General features: G+C 38.8%; 1 protein-coding gene across 2 annotated transcripts in view; it reads right to left on the bottom strand.

The window, feature by feature from the left end:
- ATP8A2 (ATPase phospholipid transporting 8A2) overlaps nt 1-24,067 on the bottom strand; it is a 328,378-nt gene that overhangs the window by 95,556 nt on the left and 208,755 nt on the right. For both annotated transcript variants that reach the window (XM_030477755.1, XM_030477756.1), the window contains exons 28-33: nt 17,187-17,261; nt 14,405-14,527; nt 13,359-13,437; nt 9,945-10,006; nt 9,542-9,598; nt 5,184-5,291 (exon numbers count right to left, since the gene is read on the bottom strand). In XM_030477755.1, the coding sequence (XP_030333615.1) occupies nt 5,184-5,291; nt 9,542-9,598; nt 9,945-10,006; nt 13,359-13,437; nt 14,405-14,527; nt 17,187-17,261 (504 nt within the window). The remainder of the gene's footprint in view (nt 1-5,183; nt 5,292-9,541; nt 9,599-9,944; nt 10,007-13,358; nt 13,438-14,404; nt 14,528-17,186; nt 17,262-24,067) is intronic.

The raw sequence follows: 24,067 nt of genomic DNA, 5'->3' as shown, positions 1-24,067 counted from the left end.
TTCCTATTGCTCCCCCATCTAAAACACCAGCCTGCTAGCCACAGTTGAGGGCCAGCTGACTGCCCCACTCCGCACTGCCAGTTCCCAAACCAGAATGAGTTCTTATACTTGTGGCTTAGCACTATTTTCACACAGCTTTATATAGGAAATGCCAGCACAGTGCTGGGCACACCTGCATATACACTCCTGCTTTAAAGCCTTCATGAAATACTTCCAAAGGAGAAATCAGTCTGGAACATCTTTTAGAAATATTTAGGACAGTTTTGCTGCAGAGTTGCCAAATAGGTAACGTGGCATGGTTTGCGGGTTAGGTTCCAGAAAACAGGCATGTTTCATCTATTAGTTTCACATTCAAGAGTTGTTAAAATATTTATTTTATCTCAATTTTTTAATCTTTCTGATGTATGACACGGAACAACACAATGCTAGGGATCTACAAGTGAGAGATTCATTTCTGAGAGCCACATGTGGCTCGTAAAAACAACAAATCCACTCCTTCAACAGTTACTTAAAAATATAGGCATGCTTCATTAGCCTAATTTGTCTGCTCAGAGCCTAGTCCAAAACTTCAAAAAAAGTTCCAAAACCACGTCAAGTGCCATGGAGACCGCTGTGCATAATAATAAAAACAAACACGATCAGCAGGCATTAAGGACCTCAATCTGCAGGCAAGGTCTGATTTCTGCCTAACAGCTGGATGAAGCATTTCCACCAACCAAAACACTGACACCACAATGTAATGTGCAACCGACTGCAGACAAACAAACCACAATCAGAACGGCCAATTTTCTAACTAGCACCAAATTGCGGAAATATGAGAAGCCAGAAAGAACAACTACTGAGACCTCTGGAAAAAAGATTCAAATGTAGGGAGAATGGCAGAACTATTCTGGAAAACACAAATATGTACATTAAGCTGTCAGTTTTTCAGTGTGGATTTGAAAGAGCAGTAATGTGAAACCTGTTTATTATGTTGTAATAACGATTATTATCTTACCTCCAGGACTTTTGTTTTGTGTTGTTTCCAAGTCTTCTAAACCATGAGGTTCTCGCGTGCTTTGGCAGGAACTGAATCAGCAAGATTTGAAAGAGCTTCAGACCAAAGGCCAACTACAAAACTGGCCATGTAACCAGAGTCCATCAGACCCTACAGATAACCTCCCACGCTCAGAAGCCAACAACATAGTGCGATAGCTAAGGTTAACCTGTCTTGCTAGTGGCATGGAGAAGAATGGTAAACTGCTAAAAGAGGAATAGAGTTTTTCTTGACAAACCATTTATGCAAGTCCTGCTACTGCCACCCAACATGGGATCAAACAGACATCTTGATTACTTGGATCTTTTAAAAAGATTTTACCCCCTTCTCATCTGGGTTGAATGAGACTGGTAACTAATCTTCCTAAAGACATTTCCTTAATGGTAACAACAAGTGATGAGACAGAGACAAAACACACCACTTAGATAAAGGGAAATAGATTAAAACAAAGTCATAGCTCAGTAGTCATCCTTTCTTTGCCCACAACCAATAACAGATACTTCAGAGGGGTGATGGGAACACCCTTCCCTGCAACTCCCCCATCCCTTAAAACACTAAAAATACAGTATTTTAGCTGGGGGGTGGGAAGAGATCTGTTGTTCTTCATTTTAGATAATTTCTGGATCAAGACTCGAAGCATGGCAACTTCCATACACATCTGTAACATCCTCTTGCATACATACACTTGTTTTCAGGTATAGGTGTCTATGTATGTGTATGGGTGGGAATACCTGCACTAAGACTTTGATCCCAAACAGTGTAATATTATTCCCATAAACCCAAAGTATGCTACAATTCCTATGAAGAAATCCACACAAGAAAATAAAATGAGCAGCATTTCACTCATATCACCCATATTAAATATGCAAGAAATGAGCACAAGTGTTATTGCTTATTGTTCCCTTTGGGGCACCAAATCCCCACCCCCAGGCAAACAGAATACTCAAAATTGCATGAGGGCAGGACTACTGCAAATGTGCTGGTCAGCAAAATACCACAGGGTTATGAGCCATGAGCCCCAAAACTTCAAGAAAGGATAATTAAAAAGGCAACTACATGCTTAGACCAGCACATTTCTGTATCACCTCTTAATTAATGAGCATCAAACTGGCTAGCACTTTAAAACAGGTATCTAGTTCTTTCCGAAAATCTGTGGTGGTAAGTTGTAACTACTGAAAGGTGGGAAAGGATTTACATATTGTACAAAGTACTGTCATCTGGAAGTGCTCATTCAAAAACAGTCAGCTCCAATTCAAGCATCCTGGCACCAAAGACAAGACAGAAAAATAGGCACTGACTTTTCTCAGTGCCACCATTCTCTGCAAATACAAAAATAACTTCTTTAAAATACAAAAATAAATACAAATTAAAAAAATACAAATGTCCAGGAAAGCCAAGAGAGCTACCAGAGGGCTTCTTTGGTCTTACATTATTGCTTTTGATACTATTAAAGGAAAGTATTATTTGTGTGCCTGAAAAAGCTCCCTCAAAAGAGCCAGACGGTTTACTTTCAAAGTACCAGATGTCATGCTATTGGAAAACTTCTATTAAGGACTATTGAGATTTTTATCGCAGCTTTGTCTTATTATGTTACATGTATTCTATTATGTATACTGTAGTGGAAACGGAAGAAATATGCTGACTCTTTAACAACAGAGAATAACTAAGTTACTTCCCTTTGCCCTTGAGGAGGAAAAAATGGTATTATTTTCCCTGTGAAAATGATCAAGATATAATGGGCAAGAGAAAGAAACGCTTAGTGAAAACGGTTTAATAAATCCCAGTAGAAAAAAATCATCTTTTCACATACTTAAAAGTCTGCAAGTCTCCATGCTGACATTTGATGAATGGACAGAATAAAATGTTTTGCACCTCATATGCCTTCACTCATGGCACATAGCTCTGGCTGGCACAGATCTAGATGAGAATTACAGTCAAAACCAGCTCCCCTCAAGTGCTATTGGATTTACATGGTATGAGAATCTAAAATATTCTGGAGTTCAGTTTATTTGAAGATAAACACACTAGCAAGATTTAAAACTAAACCCAAGCTTTTAAGATACTTTAATTATAAATACAGAAAAGATGGTAGCATGAGTAAAGGAACAGCTTAAGTCTAGGAAGCAGCAAGGCAATTCATTTTACTGACTAGAGCCTAGCACAATCCCAGCTCTTTCACCATGAGCTGCTTTTATGGCAGCAACTGATTACTCAGGAGACTTTGTGTAAGTTAATGCAAGTGGTAAGCAAGTTCCCTTTACCTTGGGAGCTTTCCTTGATTTTACAAAAGGATAAAAGAAACAAAAAATCCACTCTCTTCCACTGCTGCTCCTTCTCTCAAAAAATACAAGAAAACTGATAGAAAGGTATTGATCTCCCTTTCCCCACACACACTGGAAGCCACACAATAGATTGTTTCTGACTGCTTGTATTCAAAAAATGTATTTCTAGAATTATGAACAATCCTTCATGTCTTTGTTGATTACCGACCTGGGGACACAGCTCCACAACTGGACTAGACACTCTATCAGTCAAAGTAAATGTGTTCTCCATTAAAAAAGAGTACATTAGATCATTTTAGTCTCAGCAATATATTAATACCACTTCTCAAGTCATAATGCCAGAAAAAGAGAGCATAAACCCAAAGTTTAAATAGAAACACTTCATAAAAACATGTTTAAGCAAAACCTTATTAACATGAAGCTTTTGTTGAGACTTGTGGTTTATGTTGGAGCAAATGCTGATGACCAACATAATATGAATTTCGTTGCAGTTGCATTAAAAAAGTGGGGGGGAAAAAACCCCAAACGAACCAAAACCAAGCTAAAGCTGATAGTCTGACCCTTTTCGTATGAAGAAACAGCTCACCTTACTGTGTTCGTGTTTTAGAAAGCTGCTGTGCAAGACAAGTAGTTCACAGCTCTGCATGCTACTCAAATCAAATTTCTGCTTGATATACAAAAATGTAAATTAGAGCTACTGATGCTGTATGTGCTGTGGAACAAAGATCCCCATGAAATACTATCAGAGGACTGAGGCTTTGTCCGTCAGTCACTTACTTGCTGATCCCAGCCTGTCAGCTGTCACTCTGCTGTAAAAAGCTGTCCGTGAAAATCTACCACAGCCTCCATTACCCCCAGTGTTTTAGCACAAGATAATAAAATATGTATTAGGCCAGAACAGCAACAAAATCATGACTGCTCTTGTTGAGTACAAACATGAGAGTAACCTCAACGATCTCTAATTGGCTTGCCAATACTTGACTTCTTTTTTATTCTTACTTTTAGTACACTAGGGTGGTATGAGTTAAATATACTTAGATTCTTTTTTAAAATTATTAGTTTGCTTTTCTTTTTTCTATATCATAACCAGCATTTTTGCATTAAAGATAACTCTTATTACAAAATACCTTTTTTGGTCATTTGACAGTAGTTCCACTTCTACAGAAAATAAATGCATGGTAAGGAGTTAAAGTCCTTCATTGTTCATGGCAAACCCCTATTTTAAATATGCGCAAGGCTCTTGAGTGATTCTGACAGGCTCGTGACTCAATCTTCTCACCACGGCCTGAAATAATGACACCGAAGGGAAAAACTTCACCACCTGGAACTCAGCTGACACTAAAGGAATAAATCCAAAATTCCTCTAGTATTATAAAAGTAACATATCAGCTTCTCTTTTGACCATCTCATCCTATTCTCAAGTAAACTCTGGTTTATTTTAAATGAATGCAAAATATATAAAAGAGAAAGAACCCATGATAAAAAAAACCCAAATACTAAAACCCCCAAAGAAATAAACTAAATTTCTACCGGGCATTTTGTAAAAAGCACTAAGTCTTGCTAGGAAAGCACTAACGAAAGACCAGTCTCACTGCTATCCAAGTGAACTGAGAATTGTCATATACTATCCGCAGTACATATAATGATGTATGATGTCACTTATGGGGAGAAAAAGAGCTCTTCTCATGGGAAGATTAAGCAATATGAATGCAGGGATTAGAAAAAGATTAAAATGAAGTATGAGCACTCTTAGTACAGCACAATTCCTTCCCAAGCATTGTGTGAGTGTTCAGTAAGCAGCAGGGCTGGTGATAGTAGGGCACTGTACTGAGCAGCTTACCATGCAGCCAAGCGTTCATACTGACCTGCCCCATCATGTCTGGTGCGATGGGAATCGTGGGCCAGATGACTGAGTAGACACCAAAGAACACCAGCCAGAGCAGCATGCTTCCCCAGACTGCCAGATGACTGAACTGTGAAGGAACAGGGAAAGGAGAGTCAACACAGGGCACTTCCTGCATCCAGCTAACCTATAGGTATCGCTCTGTTCAGGTCTTTGTTGGTCTCACTCAGGCCTGTCTGCCGCACTTGGTTTCAGGCCAGCAGCACAGGTTGTTTTAGCAGCATAAACCAATTCTCTTTAATCTGTGCTTCACAAAAGGGCAGACACAGTCTTCTCAGCTAATCTGTCTTTCTTGGAGCTCCAAAAACTCATCAGATTTTCCTTGGAACTCTCTCATCTAGTTCCTGCTTCACGTCGTGCACATGCCAGGTTCAACACATACATCAAGGTAGAAATTTTCCAAGGTTCAGGTTAAAGTTCACATGGACAAATCCATTATGGCAGAGTGTATGCATACAAGCCATGTGCTCCACTGACATACCTTTCAGGGAGGAAGATTCAGTGCTGTGTAACACACTACCACAATCAACATCTACTGATTGGCTTTGCTTTTTTTTTTTGTTTGTTTTAAAGGTGCCCTAAGTGATTTACAGATACGCAACACAGTTTAAATCTTTACTGGTTCTTTAGTCTATAGACTCACTAAAAGTAAATACAAGTAGTATTAAAGCGAACATGTCCAGCACAGACTTCATTTAAGTTGCATTAAAGAAAGTAATTTTTCCTACACACCCAAACTGTTTTGCTATTCAGGATGATTTAAGCTGGTTTACTTTTACACTGCAGTGGATGGAATCAGTAATTTCAGTTGTAACAAGCAACTGAGCTCATTATTGGCTCCAGCTTTTTTGGATGCCAACAACTCCCATGGCTGATGACTTTGGCTCCAATTCAGAGAAGTACCTGCATAAATCTTAATTACTAATTACACATGGGTTTAGAAACATGGGAATGAATTTATATGCTGGTTGCTGTGGTAGACACAGTGTGTTTGTTTAGTTCTCAGCTTCATACCTTGTATGTGATGATTGTATTTGTTGACTTTTTGAACAGTATGTCTGAGAACCAAAGAAGTGTGTGAGTATTGTGTTCTTTACACTGTGAGATAATACTTCTGGAAGGAAGAGGATTGCTCCTCCTCTGGAAGCACTGAGCATCCTTGGAAAGGAGAGCTTTCTCCAGCACAGGCAGTGAAAACAAACAGGCAAGGAGTCTGCAGCACTAGTGCAGACTGGCAGATAGCTGGGAGCAACTGGACGCTGCCTCACAGTAGAAGCATTCATACAGCGAGGCGATGGAAAGAACACTCTTGTAGGCACTCTCAGAAAGCTGTAATTTTGTTCAACCCTAAAAGTTGCTGGGCTAATGAGCAGGACATGGGATAGGCCCCTTCCTGGAGAGACACAGTGGGCAGGAAGACTCGTTTTCAATTTTTGCTATTTACTCTGTTTCGCCAAGGAGATCTGACTAGCAACTTCTTTATTTAAAAACAAAAGCAAGCCAACAAGACCCACAGGTTTTTATTCAGTTCAATGTGAACAAAACTAAGAGACGGGAAGGATTTTTATTTTTTTCTAACACTTGGAGGAAGGGGGAGATTTTATCCCTTCAGACTACTTGCTTTTCTGGAAACTAGGGACAACTCATGTCAAGATTCTCACTAAAATAAAGCCCTGCCACAGTGATCAAATGTAGTGCTCAGCTCCCTAAGGAACAAGTACTGCAAGGCTGCTGGAAGAACTGGTTTTTACAGAAAGCCAGTCCCATGCAATGGCAGAACAGGACCAGCATTGCTTTCCCAGCAGGACATGACTCCTCTTGAGCTACAGCCTTCCTCCCAGAAAAGCGAACAGAAGGCTCAGGATAGTTTGGACTGATGCTTCCAAGGTACAAACTCCTACAGACTTCATGATGAAAAGCAGTAAAGATAAAAGCAAGAAGGGAAACTAATAGAAGACATTGTCTTATCTTCTAGAAGGTGTATTTATGCAGTGAAATGATTTTTTGTTTTTAATTTCCCATCCTGTTTTTCTTTCCAGTCTGCTGGTAGGACACATTTTGAGTTTTCAGCTCTTCACCTTGCCCCTTCCAGCTCAGCAAAGACTTGGCTTATTTTATCTTTACCTTCTTCTCGTGGTTGTCTATCTCTTCATCTCAGACTTACACCTGCCTGAATTGCTCCTCTACCTTTAAAAGAGCTTCTGCTTTCAGGAAAAGCCCTCCTTGCCTTGCTTGAAAATGTTCCTTATACACTCACCCCACTAACCTTCACACTGTTGATTCTCCTGTTTGTACACTTTTTGTCTTTTACCCCTGGAGAATTCATGTTCAAAGCAGAAGCAAGTCCATCAGATGCGTTAAACAAACGACAGTCAGAAAAAAAGGAATCAAAGTTCTCACATATAAACCTAGACACACTGGATGGCTATCCTGGGCATCCTATTTATCTGAAATAGTTCAAATAGTGTGGTACAGCAGTGAAGAAAGCTGCCTCTGTTTGGGAAAAAGCCTACTGTAGTGTTCCAGATAGGTAGCACATAACATGAAGCTGCTCCCCACAACTCCAATGTGCACATTTAGTTATGCATTATGTTACCACTTTTACCAAAGTCTGCCTTTCCACATTACCTACTGGATATACCAGGCTCCCAAACACTTGGAATCTGCATTATTTATTTAAAGCTTTCAGCTGAACCCATCATGTTCTCCCAAGTGGCAGTGTCCCTCTCACTCTCAAGAACAAATTGCATGTAACCAATCCACTTGATGATGGAGAAGAGGCTTAACTCAGCGTTGTATATTTAATACTTTTAAGTAACCTAAAGATTCTCTGTGTGTTGACTCACCCACAGCTGAAACAATAATTGTAACCAACATCAGATTCTAAGGTGAGGAGAGTTACTGGTCCAAGCAATGGGACAGGAATTAGAAGTGTATAGAGAAAAAAAAGTTGTTTCCAAACACAACTACTTTTCTGTGCATAACAATAATTTCTCTACAAAATACCAGTGTTAAAGAACACTGAGATGTACTAAACATTATGGCATCTTTTAAAATAAAGTTTAGAAAAGAGGGGATCATGATTAACCTCAAGTGACTGAAAAGATACCAATTACCAATGAAAGGGAGAGAGGAGGAACAATCAAATAATTCATAACAGGATCTAAACAGGCTCACATGCCTCCAATGCAGACTTGGACCTCTTCTAGTGCATGAGAGACTAATTTAAGTATTTTTGCATTTTAAAATGTTGGGACACAACACAGAATTTACGCATAAGCAACAGCAAAAAAGAACATATTTGATTTTCAGATGAGAGAATGAGGCAGAGAATATTAGCATCTCCCTAATAATTAAATAACCTGTACAGATGGCATTTCATCTTTAAAATTCAGAACAGTCATAAGCTTATCAATCTTAGCAGTTTCTCTGTGAGGAACAAAACAAAACATTTTACAACAGAAGCAACAAGGTTATGAGATTCAAACTAAGCCCTTCCTAGAAACTCGTAAAATAAGAGTCCTCAAAACTGCCTGGTCTTGAGGGCAGTGAGTCTATCGTGAAAACTAGATTCCTGTAAGGTATCTCGTAGGTGTAGAGAAACAAGGACTCCAGCAAAATAAAAAGATTAGTGTTTCAGAGGGGCTGGGGGAAAGAAGGGGAGAAAGCTGTTGAAGGGTTCACCAACACAGGAACCCTTCTACACCCCATATTCTTTGGAAGTCATTGACCTGTCAGATTCAGATACCTACCAGTAACAGAGCACTCACTCACTGCAAGTGAATGACTCAAATCTAGGAATCAACATAACTGATTGACTAACATCCTTATTACGCTAAGTTTCCAAACAAAAAAGCCCATCCAATGTGAAGTTCCCAACGCTTTTTACGAGCTTCAAAGACATTTTCAAAGCCCAGTTGTTTATTTGGGGGCAAACACCTCTCATTACCTATTTCATTAATTTTTAAAGGAGCCACAGAGTACAAAGATAATGTTCTTGATCTATTTCCTTAAGCAATTACAGTAGTATGCCAATTTCATGTAGGATTTCTCAATTTTAAATATTCAGAGATGTTGGCAATGTACTTTTAGTGTGCTCATCCCACTTTTGACAGGCTGCCCTTTTTCATCACACATACCATGTAATGTACGAGTTCATTCTCCTCTCACAATCCGTACTTACAGAGCTTAGCAGTTTATTCGTACATGAAAGACCCAATTAAAACACTGAAGCCTCAAATAATTTTTAGTACTTCTTTTCTGTATTAACACTCATTAAAGAAGAACGTGTGCTAATAAAAGATACTGAAAAGTACTTACTCTAGTCCATGCAGTTGTTTCCAAGCCGGCTTTCAGACAAACAGTGACTACAACATACTGCAAGGAGAAAAGACAGACAACTTCAGTACTAAAACTCTCAAATTCAAAGGTGTTCATGGCCCAATCTCCCCTTTAAACCTAAAAGGTTACTACCATTTAGGTACCAACCCAGGACCTTGGCAGTGTAGGATGGGGGAATGACAGAGCAGAAGGTATTGTTGGAGCATGTCTGGAAAATAAAAAGAAATGACAAAAATGGGGAAAATCATGCACACAGCATTAAGTTGGTTTTTATTTTACTTGTACACTTTCTTCTGGTTTACACCACTTTCTGATGGTACATATAAAAAAAAAGTATAAAGAAATTCTACCATTCAAACACTGCTAGGATACACAAACTTACAGTGTAAACTATGTTCCCAACAAACAAATAGTCAATTCCCTGACCATTTGTGAATACTGCATCTGAAAGAAAAAAAAAAAATCATCACATTTGTTATCAGTTTATCAACACAATGGATGAAATAGCAAGGAGATTTTTCAGCAGCAAATAACTGGCCCCAACCTTGCCTTTTAGAACACCTAAAAGCAGTTTTGCAAGCTGTGAGATAAAGGCAATGCAGAAGTTGTGCTAAGCCAGCCTCAGAAAAGATGCTTGGACACTGCGTATATCCATAGGTTTGGTTGCCAGAAGCCATCCTAGCAAAAGGAGAAGTTTTTGCCAGACCCTAATATGCGATTTGCCTATGAGCACTGAAATATGCCAGCGTCACTTCTTCTGTCACTATCTGTTCTTAACTAGATACTGAGACCTCTAACAAATCCCACCATTTGCTGTGCTTGTGAAGAAAATCCTGTAAAATACCAGCTGATTTGTGCTGAAAGAGCTGAATTAAGAAAAGTTGCAAAAGTTTCATCTATGAAGGACACATGTAACATCTAAAATATGTTACTGAAGGTTCATTCAGTAACTGAGCAGCATTCAGTCTCCACACACCCTTTCCCCAGTCAAGTGTGCACAAGGGTAAGTACATGTTAATCTATCATTTGAAAGTGCCAACCTTGGCAACACTTCAAATGTCTGTTTAGTCTTTCTTAGCCCTTGTTGAGTAAGACCGGAACACCATGAAAGCACATTGGACAGCCACACTAATGCCAAATGAACTTGTACTCACAGGAGCTTTCAAGCATTACTCAAGCATGGTAAGTATTACTGTTTTCACAGGTTTTAAGACAACTGCTAGAGAAATACACAAACAGCAGGGCTGAAAGAGGCTTAAGATAAAACCTTGGACCTGTTCCTAAACACATATTGCCTAGTATAGTGCTTCTACCATGAGGGTACCATTTTGCTAGATTTATTTGCAAAACTGGATCTGACATTCTTGAACTAGGGTCATCTATTCAGTTAACCATGTTCCTACAACATAGGTCTCCAGGATCAGTAATTTTTTCAAGTCTACAGAGAAGAGCCCCTGACACCCTGGTCCCTGTAGTGAAGATTTTTCACAGCTAATAGATAAGAAGACTATATATTTAGTCAGTGCATTTACCCCAAACTACTTGTTATGGTTTTCTTCCACAGTGGCTGCATGTGGTTGTCTCTGAAGAACTGACAGGTTATGAATATTTTCTAGAGGTTGTGGTTCTATATCCCTGCTTTCTTTTCTCTTTTGAACCCCAATTTCAAAGAAACAGCAGCAGATAGACTAGCCACTAACATTGAAAGAGAAGCTGAAGCCTGAGACAGCTTGGTTAGGAATTGGCTTGGTTTCTAGCCACTGGCATCTCTATCAGCCCAACTCATCCCCTGGTACTCTGTGGCTTCAAGCATTTACCATATCATTCACGAATACACATTAAGTTTTAACAGTCACTTGGCTCTTTTCTCTAGTGTCACTGAACAATGTGAAGAGCACTAGAAAATTGAGCCTTGCATGTCCAGTAAATCCTGTTGATGGTAGAAGTCTCGGTTTATTAAGAAAAAGGCATGCCTAAATATACATCAGTTTTGATATATCTAAAATAAACTGACCTAATGACTCTGCCAGTATATTGCTCTAGTGCAACGTCACAGAGCCCATGTAACTAACTGAGTAATTTTTGGTATTAGTCTCAATTTTTTAAAGTTACATTTTAATGCAGTAAGTTAATGCCTTCTTTTTTTTTCCAGTGATTTCCATGACCTTCCTCTTTGGGAGGCTAAGTGGTCCTGAAAGGAATGATATTTTTGTTAATGAGGACAGCTCAGTGAACATTCATTTCTAAAGCTATACAAGTGCCCATTCACAGACTATATGCACTTCACATTCTAAGGAACTTGAGAGGTTAAAAAACACCCCAATGGGAATGGCACATTTTTGTCTCTGGCACTGAAATCCCTTTTTCACTTGGAAATACAAAAAACTTTGAAAAGACAATATTCATTCCTCTTCAGAAAGCAAACTAAGCAACCCATTCAAAGCAATTCAGAAAGTTACTATTTGAGTGGGCGAGTACTCCAGTCTTATCATTTTAAGTGTTGAAACTGAAAGTACATTATCTATTTAGGAATTAGTTAGAAAAACATTTAGGAAGACTAAAACGAAAATTGTCTTTTTCTTTAGCTGTAACCACTACAGACATCAGCCTAAAATTTCAGCAGTTGGATTTAAAGAAGAGCAATTAAAGATTAACACTTCTCATAAAAACAGTGAAACACAACAACAAAACTCCTGAAATCAAAATAAAACCCAATCAACCATAAAAAAAACCAACCCTCTCCTCCAACCTGAACTGAGCTCCCAGCCACATGCAGAGGAGAGGGAAGTTCCTATCCTGTATGGTCCATCAGACAGCGTGTGAAGCTGTCACTGGGGATACGATACTGACATTTTACTCAGCCAGGTAGAGAAACATGAACCTCCCTCCCACAACTATCTCTACCATCATGCCTCTGAAGTGAGCATTCATCTTCCCTCCCTTTCCATTGTCTTTCACTCCTTTCCAATTAGTCCATCCTGGAGTTGAAAAGGTTGTCTTGAAACTAAGGTTTTCCAGGAAGGAGTTTCAGTTTTGAAAAATTAATTATTTTAGATAAATATTATTCCCCCCTCTGCTGCCCCAAAATTCCTCATCTGATCTAGTCTTGTTTCTTCCGATAGTAAAAGAGATTCCCATGGTTTTTCCTGCCCACATAACCATATTGTAAAGCTTGGTAGGAACCATATGGGATTTACTGTTCCCTGAAATACCATGTAGTTGCATTACCTTTCATGAAAAGCAAGACTTAATTAGCCTAATTTGTACAACAAGAAGTCTCATTTCCCCAGTAGCTCTGAGTCTACTTCCATTCCAGCCATTTCATTTTTAACACAGACTTCAGCAGTAGTAGTTTTATCCTACATTTTACAGTACCGTGTTATGGAATGGGAAAGGTCCAACAAGATATAAAGCAAATGGTTGTAATGCAGCTGCTGTAAGAACATTTATACATTAAAAAAATTGAGATCTTAACCCACTACCAAAAAGGAAAAAAAAAAAAAATAAAAATATAAGGCTTTTCATAGAACATTATTCAGTATTTGAGTAAGAGTTTCTGGCAAAGCAGCAGTTTCATTTTTCACATATTAAAGTCACTATATGAACAATAATTATGTTCAATTAGAGTAAGTTCTGAAAGCCACTAGATAACAAGCCAAGCTCAGCAGCTACAGCCTATTGAACTGTCTGTCAGTGTTATTTTCTTGGGACTTGTCATGACCTACCGTTCTCCAAACATACTGGCTCTGTAAGACTGAACATCAGTTACTGACGTAAGAAATAATGAAGCCCTTACCATGCTCCAGCACTTTCAGTGGAAACCAGAAAAGAATGATGGAATGGATCAGGGCATTGATGCAGTGACCCCAGAAAACCTGAGGGAAAACAAACCAAGTCATCAGTAAAGACCAAAACTCTTGACCTCTCTCTAACTCCTAACAAACACTTCATTGTGTAGTTTAGAGTCAGACAGTGTTTGTCCTGAAGTGAAATACCTAAACTTCTGCAGGATCTATTTCCTCCTACAATTTCTGCTCTTTCATAAGAAAACACTGGTCCAGTTGGATGGTTTTATTCTAACAACTTAAAATATAATAGGCGAGCATGCTGGCAATTTAAGATCTCTGCCAGAATACAGCAAACAGATGGAGCCACCCTTCTTTAATTACCTCAAAGAACGACTTTTAAAACATTGATTCATTACTATGAAATACTCTGTTTACTTCTATTGGGCAAATACTTTGTGCCGCAGTTTTTAACTTCTAGATAATGTGTTTTGCACAAGCTGGAGCTTTAAATACCCTGAAATTTCCTCTCTAAAGAAATCAATCATACAGCTTCTTTGATTCAAAAGTACATTTAGATGTGCCTGTTATAAAGACAGGATTCCAAATGCTGGGATTTTCCAGCATTTAAATAGCAAAATGTGCTCTTCAAAACTCAAAGTCCAAATAAAGAAAGTCAAAATTTACCAAAGAACTATGGGAATAGAGCTGCACTAATTGTGAAAAAGCCCTCAGTAGAGAGCATTGTGGCAACTCACATAGTACTAAAATCCTGGCGACATTACCCAGTTCTATGAGTGGTAAACTCATCACTTATCAGTAGATGTGAACTGAAAAAATCATACTCTTATTTAAAAACAAGGGCTTTTTTTTTTTTTTTTTTTTTTTTTATTAAAAAATATAACCCCCTGAAAAGAACTGGGAAGCAGAACAATCCTGATCTCAGTGGCTAGCATAAAGCAGAAGTAACAGCAGGGAATAAATTATTTTCTAACAAGAAAGACCTGGAAAATAAGAATGTTCATGGCTATTCTTAAAGAAACAGACTTTCCCTTACCCTTGTGTTGAACCCATCTGCATTTTGAGTAATTTTGTATAGCTGTGGAAATCTAAGCATGCTGTCTTGAGTACACGACCGTTCAAAAATTCCCAGAGTGAAGGGTGGCAGCGCTGTGAAAATCTGCAAGGAAAGCAAATACTAATTAAAAGCAGCTATTAGTTTTAAGTGGATCTCAGATAAAATTTCAGTATCTAGACAATAGCAAAATTCCCACAGACTTCAGTGAAGACTTATTACCAATTAGCATGTTATTTGACATCATTTTCAAATGTCCAAACAAATCCAAACATAAATTTCAGCAATTCATAACTCTCAAATATTGACATATGAACAAAAGAAACATGAAAGAAAAATTGTATTTTCAATCAATTGCCTTAAACCCAATCTAGAAATGGTAAAACACCTCAGACTGCAAAGGAAAGACAATGTGCTTTTTCAAAAAAGCCTTGTGGGAATGGGTTCAAATATAGCTGCAGTTGTAGCCATAATTAAATATGTAATGTGCTTAACCAGAGCTAAGTTTGCAGACAAAGCAAATGTGGAAATCGCATTAAAAAAAAGTATCTACTGCAAAACAAAGGCCACTCTGTATTACGGTACTTTGGGGATTCTCTGGGCAGGCATGAACTGATAGGAACAAATTAACTGCAGTATGTGTCTGTGCTATGGGCAGACGCTTAGATGACCAAGCCTCAGAAGCTTTCCAGGAGAGACAGAAGGACACTTTGCCAGAAGCAGAGTAAATTAGCCTCTACTGAGTCCCACATCACTGCTCTTAAGCTGTTTCCAGGATCTGAGGCAGCTCATTTAAAGCCAGCTTGGGTATCCATGTTTCTTGCAGTCTGCAGTGCAGGCACAGAGTGAAAATACCACCAGTGTGCATGTCTGAATACTAAACTTTATTGATTACCCCTTACATTAACAGTTTATGTCAGAAAAATAATTTCTAATCCTATACATACATATATATTTTAAGAGTTTGAGAAGTGTTCTTGAAGTTAAGAATCAGCTTGAAGTTACAAACTGTGTATGCGTTTGCAAAACTTGAGCTGTGGTTCCCACCAGCAGTGAGCTAGCAGTGGAGGAGTAGACAAAAGGCAACACAGAGGTCTAGAGACTAGTGAAAATCAGTAATTACATCCCTAGATCCAACAGGGGATGTGCTTCTTTTGCTCATAAAGTGATAAGGCAGATGGTTAAAATGGCAGCAGGCTGGGGTGGGGAACTGAAACCACGACCACTGGTCCAATATATTCCAGAAAAGGGTATGTTCTCGCACAGCTTTAAGGTATCTCCCCAGGTTTCCTGTGTTTATTGGAGCATTTACATTCTCACTTGATGTAAATCTTTCAGTGCTTTTGTTTCTGAAGCTATACCTCCAGTGTGAATCAGTCCAAAAGCAGGAATTACAATGTTACTATTATTTCCTACACTTAATATTTTAATGAGACTACTAACGAAATGAAGGGTTAACCTGCACAGAAGAGAATGACAGAGCTAAAACAACTTGAATATTTAGATCCTTCAAATGATGGAAGTTCCTAATATCCTACCAGCACTTGATCCTTCATGAGCCCATGTGACCACTTCTCATTTTAGAAAATACCAGCCTTACAAAACAAAGGTTAACTTCTACTTCACTGATTCTAGAAAATGAGTTTCATCCATGAGCTTTATTTATGGTAGGTAGATCCACCAAATCAGGTTTAAGGATAATAGATGCAAATATCTAAACATGAATGACAGACTGAGCAACAGTCAGGAAATTAGGGTGAAAAGAATCAAGGGAGTGGAAAATCCCTGAATAAATATCTTCTGCAACAAATATGAAGCCTCATGGAATATGAGGGCTTGTGCCATCATTTTTAAGATTAATGTGACAGAAGTTAAGAGTTTTCATTAATGTTACTCAGTGACAGAGAATTTGCTGGCTTTTTCTGTATTATGATATCTTTGGAATAAGTCTTCTTAAAGAAAAAAAAAATTAAATTTCCTCCATCAAAAGAGAAATGCAAAGGATTTTTCAACACTAAGTGTCCTAATGGCTTATAAATCCAGACATGAGGCCACTCATCAGTGGCATCACACTACAAAGGTAACATCATTGAAACACCAGCACAGATCTATGGCATGCCATCAAATGTGGTCCCACAGATCCTCCAGACTCTAATCAATGTTATTGATTAAATAATATTATTGATTAAAGTCACAAAATCATGTAGCACATGTGGCACTCTGCAGAGCACAGTGAAAACCAGAAAGCACTTCTGGACTGACACATCCTGCTCTTGGTTCAACTGAGAAACGCCAGTGATTCAGTGATGATACTTCCTGTTCTGTACCTAATGTAGCATGAGTCAACCCAAAGCATCTGCCTGACATTTCTCTGAGCATCAACTGTACAGGGTCTGAGTAAAACATAAACCCCCAAAGATTAAGACTCTGTATCTATTTTGAACATAAACAGACAGCAAAATATTAATACAAAAGACTGAAGATACTTTCAAAGAGGAAATTAAACTCCATGTAAAAACTGCAGAGTTTTATAGAGGCTACGTTAGGCCAAACATGTATTTTTAAGGTGTTCTCCCAAATTTAATTTTGCGATAACACCACCATCCAAAATTAATTTTTCATCTACCTTAGAGCAGAGTCAAAATGGCTTTCACAAATGAACTCACCTTTCCTGACATACATCCAAGACACTTACATGTGAGAAAAGGCACACAAAGTAATATACAAGCCCAAGCACTATCAAGTCAAAACACGTAGCACTTACCACGTTATACAGACCAATGCACCATCGCTCAAATAAGATCTGCCCAGAAAATCCATTAACAAAAGCAAACCAAAGCTGAAAAAAAGACAAGTTACAAGAAGGCTTAGATTACTACTGCAGTACATGATTCCATTTACAGTAGAGGAGAAGGATGTGAAACACAGAGTACCATCTGGAGACGGCTGCCTGTCATGCTCTAAAAAATATTATCAGCAGTGACAGGCAGTTATTCTCTTCTAAAGTCTTACATTTTAAATACTGCCAGAGCACTGCTTATTTAAAATAAAATACTTAGGTGATGGAGCAACAGGCTGATTTTGCATCATTACTCTAAAAAAATAAATGGCCTCAAACTATTCCAACATCCTTATTGCTGGCAAATTAACATGCTTGAAGCCAGAACCCAACCTCATTTGCATCATGGTTGGCAAAGACCAGAAGTTTCCAGGCAAGAGTATTTTGATGGATGCTCTGCTTGACTTCCGTGTGCTATTTTTACAGTCCCAGAATTACAGTGATACCAATGTATCAGTAATATAATCATCATTACGTTTCAATTTTATTGTCTACATTACACTGCTATGTAATAAACCATCAATTTAATAATTAAACATTGGAAGAGGTTGCTCAAAGAGGCTGTGGAGCCTTCACTCTTTGACAAGTTTACAAAGCCCATGTGGACAAGCCCTGAACAACCTGGTTTGAATTTAGTGTTCACCCTACTTTACAGAAGAGGTTGGACTAGATGGCCTCTAAGTCGCCTTTCAACCAAGGAGATTCTGTAATGCCGCAATCCCAGGAAACTGCTGTAAGCTGCAGTGCACAGCTAAACTCTTTCCAGCATTTCCTTGGACCTAGCTTCCTTGAGCCTACTTCTTGTCTTGTTTAAGCAGGTTTTTACAGCAAGAACTCCATTACTGGGTTGAAACAAAGTTTATTAATGGGCACTGAAAGAAGCTCAGGAAAGAATATAAGAAGGGAAAGCATTATCTTTTCCCAAGTAAATTGGAAACTGGAAGAATAACCAGCAGCTTAAGGGCATCCTTAATCAGTCTGCGTATGAATTGTTGCACTTAATAATAAAGAATTTATTGTGAATTTGCGCCTTAGTCCCTTTTAAAATCTACACTGCATCATGGTACTTCATTCAAAATTAATTCAACATTGTGTGTGGGAACACTCTCCTTCCCAGCCCCTTTCAACATGTTTTGCCTTGCATTTACTTTACAATTCACATTGCGCTGGATGTACTAGGTATTGCAGAGCAGCCAAGTGATGTCCATGCCTATTCCCTTCTCACTGCCCAACAGCCCACGGCACTGACTGCCAGGCATCTTTCCTGACACCTTTCTGTCACTCATGTAGCAGCACTCTCCTACTAGTATCATTTACTCTCTGGCTCACCGTTCTAGCAAAACACCTCAGATAATTATTTAACTGGATGTCATCTGATCTATTCTCTGCTCCCATCCAAAATGGATATAGAATAATTAGGAAAGAGGACAAGAGAAGACAACAAGATTGGATCAAGCCCCTACAACTGTTTTCATAGATGCAATATCCAAACAGACTAGGAATCTTCAGCATGGGACAGCGGGAACTTAAAGGAAGCTTACAATACTTACAAGACAGACAAGAACAACAAACAGATGTTCAGATAGGCACTGCTGTCCAGTAAAAGGACAGGAAAAAGACACATTCTACATCCTACCCTTTTTCATCACTTCTACTGTACTGATACCTTGAAGGACCACTGCTCTCCAAATCTCACTCTAAGGAATCAAATGGCCCAACGCAGCATACTGACCAGTCTCACGCTTAGACTTCAAATATACCTCAGCGCTTCAAATGAAAGATAATGAAAGATCTTGGGTACAAAGCCTGAGGTCCCAAAAAGCAAGTACAATTAATTTGGGGTTGTTGGGTAAAGAACTTGAGGGTTTCTTCTCCTAGGAAGAAACAGAACTTTCAACAAGCATATTCCCAGATATTTAGCGCTGATGATCTAGGCATCTTGCAATTAATTGCAACTATGAATGAGAGCAGCAATTCTAGAAAACATAAATAGCTCACAAATTAGAAGCCTGTCTGCCCAGCTGGCGATCTCAGCCTGTGCTCTGCTCAGTTTTCTCGATCCCATTGGGCAAAGCAAATGTTAAGGCCTTTTATGACATTGGCTCATGCTCTTTAGGAAACCACTGCTTTCTGAAACCATAGCCTCCTACAACCAGTCCTCCAGCAAAACAAATTTCTTATTTTCCATCAAGAGAGTAAAACAAAGCAGACAGACTTTCCGTAGCTGGCCCACAGCTAGAAGAAAAGCCTCAAACCAGGCAAAGCTAACATCTTAGATTCAAATTTCCCAACAAAAATATTAGCTGTAATGAAGTGAAGATACAATCATATAAAACTTGGAAAAAACCAAAGCTGTTAAGATGCCTTGCAAAGCAGCAGACTGTCAAAGTGAAGCGAAAAATACCCCCTCAACAACTCAATTCTTCCTACTCAATTCATTAAAGAAACTGCTAAATCCACCTTGACATTAGTCAACTACTAGAGAAGAATACCAAGATGGAAGTGTCTGGCTGGTATATAGGTATCTAGGTGTCACTATCTAGGCGTCTTCTGCAGTGTCTTTCAACATAGGAAGATTTTCCTATAGGAAAGTTTTCTCCTTATTTCAAGGCTGCTACAACTTAGATGTGCAAGAATTAACATTCAGAAACATCAATATTCTGTTATTTCAAAAGCCAAATTTGAACTATTTTTCTTTTGGGAAGATCCATACAGGTGAAAATAAGAAGTGAGAACATTCCCAATGCTTACACAGGTCTGTGAGCAGCACACACTCCAGAGGACAAAAGCTATTACAATTAGGATGTACTGAAAAATGACAGTGGTGCTTGTCTTTTCCAGAGATCCACGTTCTCCAATGCCAATTGAGAAGCAGCATGTTATATACCTCCCTCAATAACTTAATACCAAGAGTAAAACAGGTATTCTTTAAAATACACATTCATTTCAAATTTAATACAAACCATAAACCATCATTCAGCTGCTTGTAGACAGAATATGGTATTATTTAAGGTCAGCAAAGAAAGAAAGAAAAAAAGACCAACCAATGCAAAAAAGCCTCCAACTCAACACTCCTGTTAACAAAATGTACTAAATGTATTTGAAGCTGCAACAACCCATGCTTGACTCAGACTTAGTAAGCTGCTAGGAAAACTTGCCAAGTCTGTCTGGCTTGGCAAGCTCCAGGGGTTTGCAGGGCTCGACTCCAGTACTGCTATGAACAAATGGACTCAAAGTTATTAAACTGCTTTTCTGGCTGGAAAAAAGAAAACTTTTCACTTTAACTATTACCTGGCTGCCAAAAAGCTGGAAAAGCTTATTTGTAACTCAACTACAAAATACATATTTTTCTCCCAAGGAAAAAGAGGTCCAATTTAAATGTAAAGACATTCAGACCTAAGGCTGAAATCTGGCTTGATATATTGCTGCGCTTTATTATAGCAGATATTGCAAAGATCTGAATCCAGTAGGTACTGTGCACAAAGAAAGTGGAAGATGTTGCAAACTGAAAACTAGCCCATGTTTCCTGCCTTGAAGTGTGGCCACATTCTTTAAATAAGAAACCCCACTGCTGAAGCACTTGATGCCAGCTGTGATGTGGGCACTTTGCCACTAGAGAAGGAGGGGAGGGAATCAGACTGCTGCCTCCTTTCAGAGGTCAACAAAAGCCAACAGATGGTAATACTTGGTTAATACTGACTTCAGCTGCAGGAAAACTGAGGATCTTGAAGCAAACCAGTTCCGCACTGCCGTTTTGAACCACACAGCACATCCACCTGCTCTGGAGTGTATTTTGAGAAAAGATCAACTATTCTTTTCAAAAATAGTCCCACTTGAGCAAGTTGGAAGGCAAATTTTAATTGCATTATCACTTCATGCATAATGAAGTGATAATGCAACATTGATGCCTGAAATAGTGGGAACTAATTTATTTAAGTGCTCTAAGGCACTGGGATAGCAAATCCTCTATTCTAAATGTGTGTATTTATGAAGTCTTGATAATAGACAGCTTAACGAGTACTAGAAATGTTTTCCCAATTCTGCTAAAGGGCACAAAAAGCTAATGTAGTCAGGGTATCAACAATTGCCACAGGCACCAATTATAGCCAGGCTGGATGTCTTTACTATTCAGAAATGAGTTAAATTCTCAAAATATCCTCTCTCAGCACACACACATTTTGCATGTTCTTACCAAATAGGCTCATTTACAGTTTGCCCAATAAAGCCGGTTTGTGTGTCTCCTGTGCAGTTCATTAATAATGTATCCTGACTAAAAATCTCTCATTACAGATGTCTGTCTCAATGTCAGGCTCCTAGTCCTACCCAAATGCACACAGCCTTTAAGTAATCCCTTCATTAGAGAACGTACAGCACCAATTTTATAATATAGGTGACGAGCCGTCTAAATAAGGTTTGACAGGGTAGGCATGGCTGCCTGAGACTCACTTGACTTGCCAATGAATATTGCCCTTGCTCCGTTTATTCACCCCACCATTTATTAACTCTCTGCTGAAAACGGATTGGTATTTTTCAATTGAAAAGCATTTGCTCTAGGCCTGTGCACCCCAAACAAGTGCCCATTTAAGCTTAAAATTCATCTCCACTCATCTCCACCAGTGTTAACAATTATTTTTAAAGTTTCTTAATTATTTTTAAAGTACTGCTTTTGTATCATTAAAAAACCCCTAATATACTGATTGCAAAGCCTGGTCAGATAAATAGATATCAAAGCAACCAATAGAGATTTCCTGGCTTTAAACATGAATTCATTAAATAACTCTGAACAGCTGTTATTCCTTCTATTGCTGACTACAGATAGTTTATATTTCAGCATATTGAAGAGCACAGTTTTATCAGCTTCATCTTTCTCTGCTTATAGAAAAGGCATATGCAGGAAATATGATTTCTTCCTTATACATGTTGTTTCTGCGCTTCTCTATGTGATCAGCAGCTGACATCTTTCCTCCAAAGCACATGTAACATTCAATAGGAGAGGCAAGTGCAGAACAGAAAGCACATGAGGGGCAAGATGAGCATCACCCCACAATTACACAAACTAGCAATTCTTACAGTTTAAATCCTTACAATAATTCTGAAGACTTAAACAAGAATTAGCAAACCTCTGAGTTTTTTTCTCAGTGGTCACCATTCGAGAACAATCATATTCCTTGCCCCAGGAGTTCTGAGCATTGTGGAAAGATACCACATCTGCAGATGACCATGCAGTATACATCAAAGGACCTAGCCATCAAGATAAAAGAAGATTGCCTTTTCCAGCAACATTTGGCCTTGATATGAGATTAATATGTTTTAAACCCCCCCCCCAAAAAAACCAATGAAACATAGTAGGCCATCCAAACTCTCTTCCTTCACAGTGCAGTGGTGTTTTTCTTTGTGTTGAGTTACACGAACATCTAATTAGTATGCCAAATTATGAATATTTATGTCAGTGGTAGAATGAACATGCAGCTCATTAGAACAAATTTAACAGCTGTAATCTGACTTTATTCCCCCCCCCCCCCCCCTTTTCTTTTTTAAATCTTACAAAACCAAGTAAAGAAAGGGCAGGCTATTTCTCCAGTTCTGTTGGTGTGAAGTGTCCCAGGGACTTCATATTTTTCCAGGACACTAACTGCTGCAGAAGCAAGCCTACGATAATGCAATTAGAAATGGCCTGTGTTGCCAAAGGGCAGATGTACTTGCCCAAAGATGTGGTTAAACTCAGCAGTTCTTCAGAACATTTCCCTTTTACAAATAGAGCCAGCTCTGTTCTGAATTTATTTTTCATCCTTCCTTGAGTTTTCTAGAGTATCAAGAAAGCTGACACTGCTACACTAGGATTGTCTCATCACATACATGTGACACCCCAGAGGTGACAGGACTCACATACTGGCTTTTTAAAAATGAAATGAAACCCAACATGTCTCAGGACAGTTCAGTCAAGCCCCATCAGGATGCAGAGTTTCAGCATGGCTGCATGCTCAAGGGGGTCCAAACCACAGCCAGAGCAAGACTATTAAGACCAATGATGCTAGGAAGTCTCCCATCATTATCATACAAAGCCAGGAGTGTCCCACTCTGGCTGGAAGTGATGCTGAGATGGCTGAAAGATGCCAGCTGAGACAAAATAAGGCAGGAGCTTGTTGGCTACATCCACCTCCCATCCCTACTTGGGGGAGCAAAGCAAGTTCAGCTGTTTAGTTGGCAAGTTGGAAACATCATGCCAGGCCATTGTCTGCTGCTGAACAATGGAAACTCATGCTATGAACTCCCAGTACCTTCTTCTTCTACAAAACAAACACTATTCTTAACAATCCTTTCTTTAGCAAAAAGAGAGTAGCTGTAAAGAAAGGTTTCCATGGATATGGAAGACATGTTTATGCAAACAGCAGCAAGTGCAGTGTTGGAGCCCATTCAGTAACATTTTTTGGTGGTATGTTTTTTTTGCCCTAGCAGATTTGCCTAATCAACTTCAACCGTCCTTGAGCACAAGCACACCACTGTGGAATCAAAGTACAATATGACTATTAATAGCTTGGCATGTATTAATGAGAATTTATGGTATCTCCTCAGCAAGTAATCATGCCAGACTGGTCTTGATACAACTTTCACAACTGTGTAATTGACCCACATCTCACATAAAGAGATAAGGACATGCTATTACACAGTTTTAAATGACCTGCTGGCTTGTCTGAAGCTAAGTGGTATCTCTGATCAACAATAAAGTAACAGAAGTGCTTTGGGGTTGTTATTCTTAATTTGTTCTCTAGCACTGAATTAAATACATAAAAGATGACATAAGTTTA

The sequence above is a fragment of the Strigops habroptila genome, chromosome 2, assembly GCF_004027225.2.
Source record: "Strigops habroptila isolate Jane chromosome 2, bStrHab1.2.pri, whole genome shotgun sequence".
Lineage (NCBI taxonomy): Eukaryota > Metazoa > Chordata > Aves > Psittaciformes > Psittacidae > Strigops > Strigops habroptila.
This window is presented reverse-complemented; position numbering and strand designations above follow the sequence as displayed.